Source organism: Leptonychotes weddellii, chromosome 10, assembly GCF_054177405.1.
Source record: "Leptonychotes weddellii isolate Sample4059 chromosome 10, ASM5417740v2, whole genome shotgun sequence".
Taxonomy (NCBI): domain Eukaryota; kingdom Metazoa; phylum Chordata; class Mammalia; order Carnivora; family Phocidae; genus Leptonychotes; species Leptonychotes weddellii.
In genome coordinates, this window is record NC_138378.1 from 106,344,083 (window position 1) to 106,358,256 (window position 14,174).

At 39.0% G+C, this 14,174-nt stretch overlaps 1 protein-coding gene across 8 annotated transcripts in view; it reads left to right on the forward strand.

The window, feature by feature from the left end:
• ITSN2 (intersectin 2) overlaps positions 1–14,174 on the forward strand; it is a 139,531-nt gene that overhangs the window by 78,819 nt on the left and 46,538 nt on the right. For all 8 annotated transcript variants that reach the window (XM_081832149.1, XM_081832144.1, XM_081832147.1 and 5 more), the window contains 7 exons: positions 899–1,074; positions 1,384–1,528; positions 5,809–6,014; positions 8,172–8,236; positions 10,473–10,639; positions 13,211–13,256; positions 13,339–13,460. In XM_081832149.1, coding sequence (XP_081688275.1) covers positions 899–1,074; positions 1,384–1,528; positions 5,809–6,014; positions 8,172–8,236; positions 10,473–10,639; positions 13,211–13,256; positions 13,339–13,460 — 927 coding nt within the window. The remainder of the gene's footprint in view (positions 1–898; positions 1,075–1,383; positions 1,529–5,808; positions 6,015–8,171; positions 8,237–10,472; positions 10,640–13,210; positions 13,257–13,338; positions 13,461–14,174) is intronic.

Consider the following 14,174-nt stretch of genomic DNA (forward strand, 5'->3'; position numbering starts at 1 on the left):
CTAATGAGTGAGTTTAGCAAGGTTACAGGATACAAGATCAATATACGAAGACAAATGTTCATGTTTTATTTGTAATAGCCAAAAACTGGAAACAACTCAAATGTCCATTACTAGGTAAGCATATAAACAAATTGTGGTACATCTATGCAATGTAATACTCCTCAGCAATAAAAGGGAGGAAAAAATGAAACTATAAATCATCTATGTGTGTTACCAGTTGGAAAATAGTATTCAGAACTCTTAGTTCAAGAAGATTCTGTGATAGGAACAGAAAAAACTAAGCAAAAAAATTAATGATTAACTATAGGATAATAACAAGTTTGCAAGAAAGTAAGTGTAATTATCAGAATAGTGCATTATTCAGATGTGAAAATTTATTTGCATAGTCATAATAATGTAACCATTGAATATAATGTAACCAAAAATTTTGAGATAGCAGTATTGATAGAATAAAAAGATGCAGTAAAAGAAAGTTAAATGTTGATTTTCCATAACCAAAAGCCAATAGTACGTCTAAAATTGAAACATTCAAGAAATAGTAGTATAAGTATGTTACTTAGAAATACAGAAGATAATACAGAAGAAACAACTAAAAATGGCAAGTTACTGTGAGGAGTGGAAATAAGGGCATATTGAGTGATGGGGTCTTCCAGGATAAGCCATGTAGAATGCTGTTTGTTTTGTAAACTATTTTCATATTTAACTTGGATGAAATTAAAAATTAAATTTTAAAAAGGCACTATGTCAGTAATTAGAGATAGTGAGTGACCTATTGATTTGTAGAAAATGGTATCAACTTAATTCTGAAAATGAGGCTACTATACAGCAGTCTGCATCTCCTTCCTTTGTAAATGTGTAGCATTCTAACCATTGTTAACCCTTCTTTTTGTTTCCATAGGTTGATGAAAAAACCAGAGGAGAACCTGGTTGGCTTTATGGTAGTTTTCAAGGAAATTTTGGCTGGTTTCCATGCAACTATGTAGAAAAAATGCCATCAGGTGAAAAATCTGTGTCTCCTAAGAAGGCCTTACTTCCCCCTACAGTATCTGTATCTGCTACCTCAACTTCTTCTGAGTAAGTTTTTAGCTAACAGTGGAGTTTATGCATTTTTTGGTAAATGTATAAATACCTAATAGGTATTCGTGTCAGCCTGCTACTTAATCATATTATAATCTGTGCTGGGCTCTCCAAGAGTACCTTTTGTTCCAAATTTCATAGTAGAATTTAATAAATAAAAATGTAGGTCAGTACTTTGTTCATGAATTTTTTTTCCACAGATTTTGTTTAAACACAAAGTAAATTATATACAAGCTGATAAATTTGTAGTACTTCATTAGATTTTAAATGATTAACTGTACTTATATCAAAGTGTTGTATTTACAGATCACTTTCTTCAAATCAACCAGCATCAGTGACTGATTATCAAAATGTATCTTTTACAAACCTAACTGTTAATACATCATGGCAGAAAAAATCAGCTTTTACTCGTACTGTGTCCCCTGGATCTGTATCACCGATTCATGGACAGGTGTGTATCTTTAATTTTGTGTGCTTTATCCTCTTTTTTTCTTTTTAAGATTTATTTATTTATTTTAGAGAGTGAGAGAGAGCACACGCACAAGCGGGGGAAGGAGCAGAGGGAGAGAAACTCAAGTAGACTCCGTGCTGAGCACGGAGGCTGACGCGGGGCTCAATCTCACAGCCCTGAGATCATGACCTGAGCCAAAATCAAGAGTTGGGACACTCAACCGACTGAGCCATCCAGGTGCCCCTGTGTTCTTTATTCTTTGACATTGCTCCTGTTCACATAAAATTGAATAAAGAGGGCACCTGGGTGGCTTAGTCGTTAAGCATCTGCCTTCAGCTCAGGTCATGATCCCAGGATCCTAGGATCAAGTTCCGCATTGAGCTCCCTGCTCAGCGGGGAGTCTGCTTCTTCCTCTCCCACTCCCCCTGCTTGTGTTCCCTCTCTTGCTGTGTCTCTCTCTGTCAAATAAATAAATAAAATCTTAAAAAAAAAAATAGAATTGAAGATTTTTGTACAAAGGCATCATTTACTCTTTTAACCAGAATTTGTAACATTTGGTTTCTGTTCTTATTGTTCACGTGTGATATAATGTAAAGAAATTATTATTACTTAGAAGTTTCTCAACAATTCATTTTCATAGCATCCAGTTGCTACCAATTTTCTTCTTTTTTTTTTTTTTTTAAGATTTTATTTATTTACTTGGCAGAGAGAGACACAGTGAGAGAGGGAACACAGGCAAGGGGAGTGGGAGAGGGAGAAGCAGACTTACTGCTGAACAGGGAGCCCGATGTGGGGCTCGATCCCAGGACCCTGGAATCATGACCTGAGCTGAAGGCAGACGCCCAACGACTGAGCCACCCAGGCACCCCAACCAGTTAAGATTTCTAAGCTCAAAATGTCATCTTGACAAATCTGGTTATATTATTCTTAATTCATAGTTATTGTAAGAAGATATTTGGGCTTGAGAGTTTTTGGTTTTTTGTTCTTAAAAAAGTTATTTGTGTGGGAACTACGTTATATATATTTAGCCCCTGATTTAGATGTAACCATTACAGGCATTGTTACCTTAACATTATTGAAAAGAAATCACAGACTTCATCAGAATAGAGTCCGGAGATTTCACCTTCACTCAAAAAATGTTTATACGTGACCATAGGTTCCAGGCATTTCATTATGTGCTAGAAATTTAATGGGAAAAAAATCCCTGCCTTTAAGAAGTCATAATTTAATGAGACAGACACAGAAATAAATAATTGTAGGGGCACCTGGTTGGCTCAGATGGTTAAGCATCTGCCTTCGGCTCAGGTCATGATCTCCAAGTCCTGGGAATGAGCCCCACATAGGGCTCCCTGCTCAGCGGGGAGCTTGCTTCTCCCCCTCCCTTTGCACCCCCCCTCGTGCTCGCTTGTGCTCTCTCTCTCTCAAATGAATAAATAAATCTTTAAAATCTTTAAAAAATAGGGCGCCTGGGTGGCTCAGTTGGTTAAGCGACTGCTTTCGGCTCAGGTCATGATCCTGGAGTCCCGGGATCGAGTCCCGCATCGGGCTCCCTGCTCGGCAGGGAGTCTGCTTCTCCCTCTCCCGCTCCCCCCTCTTGTGCTCTCACTCTCTCTCTAAAATAAATAAATAAAAAGTTTAAAAAGGAAAAAATAAATAAATAAATAAAATAAAATCTTTAAAAAATAAATCTTTTAAAAAGAAGAAATAATTGTAAAATATGAGAAGTATTGTCATAAAGATATTCTACAAAGACTTGAGGTATATACAGCTGAGAGAGATCTCATTCAGTCTGTGGGAATTGGAGCAGGGTTCACAAAGGGCCAGGTATTGGAGCAGGACCTTTGAAGATAAGATTTTAGCAAACAGAGAAGGAAAGTTACTCCTGTGAAAAAATAATTTGGGGAAGATAGTGAGGCATGTTAATACAAGGAGTTTGCAGGTCGAGAATTGTTTATAGTGTGGCTAGAGTACAGGACTCATGGAGAAAGGGTCAAGAATTGAAGTTAGGGGTGGAGGTTTATTTGTGAAGTATTTAATACAGTGCCCAGCAACTTGGCAGCGGGCAGCCCATGAAAGTTCCTAAGAGGTGTATATTTTAGAAACCTAATTCCAGCAGTAGTACAGGGGCCAGATGGGTGGAAGGAAGCAAAGGAGTCAAGTAAGGAAGGATGCTACAGTAGCTAAGTAACAAGAGAGGACGATGTGAACCAGTGCCACAGTAAAGAAAATGTGTAGAAGAGGAAATGGATTTCCCTTCTATACATTTTCAGGATCTTTAGCTCGAGTAACAGGAAATATGGTGATGGCATTGTCTCGGGTGGGTGTTGCAAGAGGAGTGGGTTCCGTGGGTTCTAAAAATGATACATCTCACATGTGCAACCTAGGTATCTGTTTTAGAGACAACCTGGTGGGAAGGCCCAGTAAACAGTCTGACTTACAAGTCTGGAGCTCAGGAGATAAAGTTACAACTAAGATACAGATTCGAGGGACACCTGGGTGGCTCAGTCGTTTAAGCATCTGCCTTTGGCTCGGGTCATGATCCCGGAGTCCCGGGATTGATAGTCCCATGATCGATAGTCCCGCGTCGGGCTCCTTGCTCGGTGGGGAGCCTGCTTCTCCCTCTGCCTGCCACTCCCCCTGCTTGTGCACGTGCTCTCTCTCTCTGACAAATGAAGAAATAAAATCTTTAAAAAAAAAGATTTGAGGGACACCTGGGTGGCTCAGTCAGTTAAGTGTCTGCCTTCAGCTCAGGTCATGACCCCAGGATCCTGGGATCGAGTCCCTCATACGGCTCCTTGCTCAGCGGGGAACCTGCTTCTCCCTCTGCCTGCCGCTCCTCCTGCTTGTGCCCTCTTTCTCTGACAAATAAATAAAATCTTTATTTAAAAAAAAGAGATTTGAAAAGGCATAGACATAAATAAAATAATTTAGGGAAATCATGTGAAACAGGAAAGGAAAGGGCCTGGACCAAAAAGGGAATCCATCAATCACCAGAGAGTGAGCTTTCAGAACAGCAGGGGTGGGGTGCCTGGGTGGCTCAGTTGGTTAAGCGACTGCCTTCGGCTCAGGTCATGATCCTGGAGTCCCGGGATCGAGTCCCGCATCGGGCTCCCTGCTCGGCGGGGAGTCTGCTTCTCCCTCTCCCGCTCCCCCCTCTTGTGCTCTTTCTCTCTCTCACTCTCTCTCTCAAATAAATAAATAAAATCTTTAAAAAAAAACAAAAAAAAACAGCAGGGGTGGGTGCCTGGGTGGCTCAGTTGGTTAAGCGACTGCCTTCGGCTCAGGTCATGATCCTCGAGTCCCGGGATCGAGTCCCGCATTGGGCTCCCTGCTTGGCAGGGAGTCTGCTTCTCCCTCTGACCCTCCTCCCTCTCATGCTCTCTGTCTCTCATTCTCTCTCTCTCAAATAAATTAAAAAAAAAAAAAAAAGAACAGCAGGGGTGTTAAGTGATGTCAGCACTGTTCAGACATCAGGGAAAATAAGGGTTTGGAAGAAGCTTTTTGGGCTTTGACGTTATCGATGACCTTGTCAGGAAGAGGTTCAGTAGTGTGGTGGGTGCAGAACCAAAATTAAAATGGATTGAGTTCCTGTCTTTAAGGAATTTAGAAGTAGAAGTTAAGTAGAGAGGTGGAGAGATTGACTATTTTAGAGAGGCACTTCAAGATGTTACAAGATTTGTAGAAAAGGGAGGGCATAGTAGAGATTGAGAGTACAGGTAAAGAGATTAGCCTTATCAATGAATACTACTTCCTCGGAGAGGAGGCAAAGAAAGGAGAATGAGTAAGAATACAAGGAGGAAGTTCAGGGATGGAGAGCAGAAAAGTGAAGGGAGGCAGAGCACAACCGTATCTGTAGGGCTAGTGGTGTGACCTGTGACCTGCCGTGACCACAGGGAGGGGACCACAGGGAGGGGACCACAGGGAGGGGATGTCGGGAACTGGAGGACAGGAAGGGGCTGCAGTAATTCTTTGCATTTGTTCTGTGACGTCTACTTGATGGATTTATGAGTACATTTCTTGAGTGCCCAGTGTTCCTCTTCCAATCCAGTGCTACTTCATGCCAAGATGTTTCCTTGAACGGTAGGTGTTCAGTCTTTAACAGAAGGCTACGTAAATGTTCTGTCATATATCATTTTAAATCGGTTAGTAGATAAAGGTTATCTTAAGTCACGACCACACCAAACTGGTCTCTGTTTAAACAGTAAGTAAATATATATTAGGAAACAGAAATCCTGGTTACCTTTTTTTTTTTTTCCAATTTTGTGGTTTTGTATTCACAGGGACAGGTTGTAGAAAACCTAAAGGCACAGGCCCTTTGTTCTTGGACTGCAAAGAAAGACAACCACTTGAACTTCTCAAAACATGATATTATTACTGTCTTGGAGCAGCAAGAAAATTGGTGGTTTGGGGAGGTACATGGAGGAAGAGGATGGTTTCCAAAATCTTATGTCAAAATCATCCCTGGGAGTGAAGTCAAGCGGGAAGAGTAAGCATTTTGTGTTTCCATGAGATATGGATGTTGGTGTTTTCACTAATGAGTCCACCGTAGAACCACTGGCTGTTCCGTCAAATAAAACATTTATGCTTGAGTTTTGACCATCAGAAGGGTAATTCCAAGAATGAAAAAAGCGCACTTCAGATATTTGTACCAGTTTTAGAATATATTTTATTCTAGTTATTTCAGATTCCTAAAGTTCTCAAAGTGCTTAAAATTTGAGATCGGTTGTTTTCATTGTGCTATCAGGTCAGTTAGAGAAGTTACTTTTCATTTCCTTTGGAGCACTTTTCCCGTGTTGTTTACTTTGCACTGTCAGTTTTTAAATAAATGTTTACTGAGGACCTCCCCTTTGCCAAAGTGTAGGACTTACCGTTTCTGGGCCTCCAGAATTCCTTGAAGATCACACCTCTCTTACTGCTCATAACAGACTGGAATGTAGTTACGTATTTTCTTACCCATACCGCTTATTAGATCGTAAGCTCCAGGAGGACAGGGTCCATGTCTTTGTTTGTTTTTGAGTTTTTCCCCTGCCTCGTGTCATCTCAGTGCATGGTAGCTTCTCAGTCATGTTAGCTCAGTGAATAAGGAGTCATTGAAGCAACAGTGAGTTGAATCCATTTTCAAATGAGAACAGCAAGTAAAAACTAGACAAGGTCTCTGGCCTTTATTTCCCAGTCTGCAGAGGAGTGAGATCATCAAACATCTTTAAGATGTTTAAGAAATAAGGGGCTCCTGGGTGGCTCAGTTGTTGGGTGTCTGCCTTCAGCTCCGGTCATGATCCCAGAGTCCGGGGATCGAGTGCTGCATTGGGCTCCCTGCTGGGTGGGAAGCCTGCTTCTCCCTCTCCCACTCCCCCTGCTTGTGTTCCTGCTCTTGCTATCTCTCTCTCTGTCAAATAAATAAATAAAATCTTAAAAAAAAAAAGAAAGATGTTTAAGAAATAAGTACTCTAATGTAGTGATGGGCAGCTGTCTCTTGTGTTTTATATGGAAGTTGATCTAAATAGAAAAGTGATCTGATTGAAAAGAGACAGGTCTTTGGAAATCAAGAGGCTTGAGTTCTGATTCTGCTATTTTTTTGTCAGGCTCTATGGAATAACCTACTTTGCAGTTTTCTAATTAATGAGATAAAAAGAGTGAATTAATCTTTAAAAACCCTTTCAATGCTGAGACTCTGTGTATGAATTTTTAGTTCAAATGCAGAAATTTACTTTTCAGACTGACACGGAATTTTAGACTTAGAACTGTGTAAGTGATAACAATTCAGAGCTGACACGCGCATGTTGGCACTGAGCTGGGCCCTTTATAGGAATTATCTTATTTAAACACCGTATCATTTTATGGAGTAGAAAACTTAAGTGCAAAGACAGTAAGTTTAAGTGTTTTTTCCCCCTAACTCTTCATTCAATTACTGATCTTTTCTAACAGATAAGGCATATAACTTGAAAGCCTACAGTAATGGAGAGATCATGCCCTAAACAAGGCAGTCTGTTCAGCTGTGGCCATGAGCTGTAGTAAGCTTCCACTCTGTTTCCCTGAGAACTGCCTTACTGTATAATTTCCTCAAGGGTCTTGGGGAGCACTGGTGCATCCTGCAGATGTCTAGTTCTTAAATATGACAGTCTTCCAGATTTTTTAAGACAGTTTCCTGGGTTAAATTGGAAATCAGAGCTTTACCGGTTCCGAAATATAAAGTTCTATTATTTTTATATATTGAAATGTAGTGTGCTCTGAACAAATATTAAAATTTATATATTGGTATGTTGTCCTTTTTCTCCCTATACCAAGCCAAGCCCCCTATGTACTTTACTAAATAACTGTCCATTTACTAAAGCACTTGTGTCTTTTTAAAATTCCTTTAGAAAGGCAAAGTATCTCACACTTGAAAAAACTATTTATAAATCATGTTGAAATTACTTTATTAAAAAATTTAGAAGTCTGTAACCAGGCCCTTCTTAGTCCCCTAACGATTTTGTGTATGAGAATTTTCTAGCCTGTGTACTGAGACAATATTTAAACTAATTTTGGAAAGCCCTTAAAGAAAGTACTGCAAACACCTGCTGTATCACCTTTCTTGGTTTTTGCTTGTTGATGTCTTTGTTTCATTATTGTTTTTTTTTAATCTGTTTATGTATTTATTTGGCAGACCAGAAGCTTTGTATGCAGCTGTAAACAAGAAACCTACCTCTGCAGCCTATACAGTTGGAGAAGGTGAGTTTTTGACAATTTCTAAATTAAATGGGAGTCAGATTAGCTATTGACTAATTATCTGACTTCCCACAGTTGTTATTTCCCCTGTTTCTGTGTCTTCAGTGTTAAGGTGGGTTTAGGAGAACCTGCCGTTTATCTATTTCATATGAATATTGAGAATATAGAAAAAAAAAATATATGGCACTTTTAGAAAATCAGTACTATAGGGGCGCCTGGGTGGCTCAGTCGTTAAGCGTCTGCCTTCGGCTCAGGTCATGGTCCCAGGGTCCTGGGATCGAGCCCCGCATTGGGCTCCCTGCTCTGCGTTCCCTGCTCCGCGGGAAGCCTGCTTCTCCCTCTCCCACTCCCCCTGCTTGTGTTCCCTCTCTCGCTGTCTCTCTCTATCAAATAAATAAAATCTAAAAAAAAAAAAAAAAGTATAGAAAAGCAGTACTATAAAAATTCATCATAGACTCAATAAATAAGATCATAAATAAAAAATGTTGGGCGCCTGGGTGGCTCAGTTGGTTGGGCGACTGCCTTCGGCTCAGGTCATGATCCTGGAGTCCCAGGATCGAGTCCCGCATCGGGCTCCCTGCTCGGCGGGGAGTCTCCTTCTCCCTCTGACCCTCCTCCCTCTCATGCTCTCTGTCTCTCATTCTCTCTCTCTCAAATAAATAAATAAAATCTTTAAAAAAAAAAAAAAATGTTGCAATCAGAAGGCATGAAGGTTTTTGTTTTCCTGGTTTAGGAGGTAAGGCAATTTTAGTACATTTAGTTATTTACAAATTGCATTTTAATTACAGTGTATCATACAAATCATTAAGTAGGATTTGAAATCAAGGTACACTTTATCATAATTATTACAAAGAAATTTTTTTCTATAGCCCTTTGGGTTGACTAATAACTTATTTTTTATTTTAATGTACTAAAAAATGAAAGATTGTCTACCCTAAGTTTCAGACATTTTTATTTAACACTTACATAGCTTTATAAATGAATTGTATACATCCATTGTAAAATTAGTTGAATAGTAGAAGTACATTTTATGTTTATATTATTGCTCGAGAAAATCAATTTAATGGTAAAGTAAACCATTTATTCAGTATCTATTATGTTAAAGACTCTATGCTAAAGCCTGAAAAATACAAGGATGAATAAAACACAGTTTCCCAAGTCCTCACAGTAGACCAGGGAGTATAGGCATACCATTGTAAGAAATTCTATAATGAGTACATAGAACTTAATTTTCAGTAGGACCTATGAATCCACAGACATGGCAGTGTTGAATCATCTTAAGCAAGAAGTAGAGTTTCGCATAGCGACAAAGGAAGAGAAAACTCTTGTCGACAGAGGGAAAGTCAAGAGCCAGGGCATGGCTGTGAGAGGTTAGAGATCTCAGATCACCAGCAAGGCTGGAACTGTCGGTTCACTGTGGAATGAGTGCTGTGAAGTGAGTCTGGGAAGGGCGCAAGGAGTGTTTGGGGACGACCTTGCTTATTGCAGCATACCTAACCCTTGCAGGCATTTTTGGTTTTGTTAAATCACCCTAAATTGAGTAATACTGGGAACATGAACAGTAAATAGGTTGTAGATGGTGTTCCTAGTCTTTTCTAGTTTATGATGTACAGATGAAATTCCATGTTGACAAATAAAAATAACTAGAAAAGAAAGACTTCTACAACCAGGTCATTGACTGTTTTTTCTAAGTAGCAGTAATGACAGGGACGGAAACCAAAGCCAATATATTTTCCAAAAAAAGTCAGTATGTGTTGAGCATCTGCTCTGTGCCAAGCACTGCACTAGGAGCTGGGTCACTGTGGTAGAACTTGGCCACTGGTACTGATGTCAGCTGAATATTGGGCTTTTCCATAACTATATATATAAAAGAATTAAAAAAGAACTTAGCATACTAAAATATATTTTGTATAAGGAAGTTGAAAAAATGTTTTCAGATCTTGACTCTATAGAGGTACTTATACCTATTTGTGATTTTGGATTCTCTGTGATAAGACGGTGGTGATGATGATGATACAGTGGGAAAAAGAAGAAACCCTATGATAAAGCTTTATGTTAAATAATCTTTCTCTAGAAATTATTAAATGATTGCCTCATTCTTTTTTCTGTTTTAAGATCTTTTTACATTAGGTTTCCTTGAGTTACAAGGTCTTTTACAGTTAATTTACACAAGGTTTGGGGATTAACATAATTTTTTCTTTCAACCAAAATTAGTTTCTTTTTGCTTTGTTTCCTACAGAGTATATTGCACTTTATTCATATTCAAGTGTGGAACCTGGAGACCTGACTTTCACTGAAGGTGAAGAAATATTGGTGACCCAGAAAGATGGAGAGTGGTGGACAGGAAGCATTGGAGATAGAACTGGAATTTTTCCATCAAATTATGTCAAACCAAAAGATCAAGAGGTAGAGTTATTTTGGTATAGAAACAAAATGATTCCATTCTTGCATATCAAGATTCATACTTAAAGATTTTATTTCTTTATTTGGCAGAGAGAGAGAGAGCACAAGTAGGCAGAGCAGCAGGCAGAGGGAGAGGGAGAAGCAGGCTCTCCGCTGAGCAGGAAGCCCAACGCAGGGCTCGATCCCAGGATCTGAGCAGAAGGCAGACGCTCAACCGACTGAGCCACCCAGGCGCCCCATCAAGATTCATAGTTAAAACAGAGACTCATGTATATACAGTTTTATTCAGGCTTTGGTTATAAGGAAACCACTGAAGGTGGCACCAATAAAATAGAGTTTATTATAGGGATCCTGTTAGATAAGAGGGACAGGATTTCATGAAATTTCTAAGACTAGGAGCCATAGGTAGGTCTGGGCCTCATGGTAACTGAAGCTAGGAAATAGTCCCAGATCCAAGGGATCACCTTGAAGGAGTCTATAAAACTTTACAGCTTTGACATTAATGTGACTCACCCTACACTCTGAGTTCCTGCTTCTTTTCATCCTACCACTAGTGTACAGTGCAGCGGTTCTCAAACTTTTTGGTTTCAGGAACTTTTTACATTCTTAAAAATTATTGGGGATTCTAGGGGCACCTGGGTGGCTCAGTCAGTTGAGCAACCAGCTCTTGATTTCATCTCAAGTCATGATCTCAGCAGGGTCTTGAGATCGAGCCCTGCATCATCGGGCTCTGAGCTCAGCAGGGAGTCTGCTTGAGATTCTTTCCCCTCTCCTCCCCTGCCACTCACACTCTCTCTCTCTCTCTAAAATAAATAAATAAATCTTTAAAAAAAATTATTGGGAACTCTAAAGAGTTTTTAAAAATACATGGATTGGGGATGCCTGGGTGGCTCAGTTGGTTAAGTGTCTGCCTTCAGCTGAGGTCATGATCCCAGGGTCCCAGGATCGAGCCAGTGTTGGGCTTCCTGCTCAGCGGAGAGCCTGCTTCTCCCTCTACTGTTCCCCCTGCTTGTGCTCTCTCGCTCTCTCTGTCAAATAAATAAATAAAAAATCTTTAAAAAAAAAAAGTTTTATTTGTTAATATCACCACAGATCTCATAGGAAAATCTTCAAATACTTTGAAACTGTCAAGTTTATGGTGGTAGATACAAGTTTTCCAAAATTTCAATTTTCTCTTGAAATCTTGAATTTGATCATTGGCAACAAGTCCTGTCAGCTGTATTCCTTGATGTGACAGGCATACTTTATCTTTGAGAAAATGTCTGCCAAATCCCGAGTCTGAAGAGTTTGTCTTTCAGTTGTTCCTTCAAGTAAAAATGTTCCCTGAAGAACCCAGTTTAGCTCACAGTTTAATCACACAAGTGCTTCTCTTTGAGATAGCCATCTTGCTATTTCGGTATGCAGCAGAAACGCTGTAGGCTTGCTTCCATTTAATCACACAGAACTTTTTAAAAGATCATATTTCATTAAGATTTCATAACATTTTTACTGCTTGATCAAGGACATTCTTAAGTGAAACTGGTTCTGTTTGTTCTGTGAGTATGTGGTTGTGGAGAATACTGTGACTGCTAGTATAATTTGGCACCACTGTCATGATTCATGCTAAGGCATCAGCAATTTTACCCATCAGTGTAAATGTCAACACAGTGAAAGAGGCAAGTAATGTCTTAATACTGTTAATGAAAAGGGTCTTTGTCTTCTGGACCCCTGAAAGGGGCTCAAGGGTTGTCCCCAGGGATCCACAAACCACATGGTAAGAACCATCTAGGTTGACTTCTGGCTCCAACACTTAGAGGCCTTGGACAAGTTATTTCACCTTTCTGTACCTCAGTTTCCTTCTCTGTAACATGGAGATAATCATAATACTTAATCGTGTGAGAATTAAGTGACTATATGTAAAATTCATACACTGTAACACACATCTGTTACACAAATAGTAGTTACTAAATACTGCTTGTGTAAGTACTCAAAAAACGTTAGCCCTTGACTAGCATCAGTTCAGCTTCATTAGAGCTGTGTTCACTCACAGAAAATAATGTTCTGTTCCTTCCCTTTACTTGTTCAAATTCCTGAAATGAAGAAAGGTGGTTGGCCCAACTATCCTGTAAAGTCAGACTGAGGTTATACTTGCTACCCAGGGCATGGATTTTTTTGTTCTTAGGTTCAGGGGGAATATGCAAAAAAATTAAAAACATTGTCTCCTAGGCAACAGGAGTAAAACTCATATATGCCTTAAGATACGTTGTATGTGGTGGGCATTGATGCTAACCTGATAAATGAGAGGTATCTGGTCACGTTTGATAGTCAGGAAAGATGCATTAAATAAGCTTTTCTTGTTGAATCAATGGATGCCAACATCAACCACTTGTATATAATGTCTGTTAGTAGACCAGATCTCCCCATAATTAGGTGTTGGATTCTTCACGTACTTGGTTAATATAAGGCTAATTGTTATTTTGATCTTCATTCAAAGAAACAATCCTGGGAATTAGAAATCTCTAATTCCTAATAACCTTTGTACTCTTACATCTGGATTATTAGAAAATAATAAAACAGCATGTCTTTTCCTTGCAGAGTTTTGGGAGTGCTAGCAAATCTGGAACATCAAACAAGAAACCTGGTATGTATGATAATGAAGTTGAAAAATTACTACAGTGTTTAATAGTCTTGAATTCATAGTTTCTTGTCTGTCTGCTTTTCAGAGATTGCTCAAGTAACTTCAGCATATGTGGCTTCTGGTTCTGAACAACTAAGTCTTGCACCAGGACAGTTAATATTAATCCTAAAGAAAAATTCAAGCGGGTGGTGGCAAGGGGAATTACAGGTAATAACTTTGAAATAACAATTATCATTTTCATTATAAAAGTAATGCATGCTCATTAAATAAAATTAACAAAAATTTTAGATCACCTAATACCACTTAGAGGTAATCAGTATGAACATTTTAATGTATTATGTTTCCCTCTAGTCTTTTCCTTGTTTGTTTTTAGGACAGTTGAACTGATATTATAAGTAACAATATGAAGAATAATTTTCTCTACAGATGTAATTGTATTCCAGTAATACCTGCTTTAATAAACCACAGGTCACCTTCTTAAAGGAAAGCATAGCATCACCTTTGCCTGGGATAACCCGAGGCTTGCAGTATAGCCTCTATCCAGGAAAAGAAACATGATCCAGACTGTGTACTGAGAAAATGCTACTTGTTGGACTTTCCCCACCATAGTCTTACGTTTTTGAAACAGCAGTGCAAGGAAAGGAGATGAAGGCATAAATGAACCTAGTTTTTTCCTTAAATGTCAACAGAGACAGTTATTGCTTATGTTTTGATACAAAAAAAGAGTTCTTTTCTCCTAAAAGTTCCTTACTAGAAAAACTAAAAAGCATTTTAAGATTAAAAGATGATGAGAGGTATAATAGCTACATTTTTATGTAAGATTGATATATGATTATAATATGGAGGATAAACACAGCTTCATTCTTGCAAATCAGCCTTCTACAATTCCTAAAGAGCAGTGGAGGTTCAAAATAAAGTATC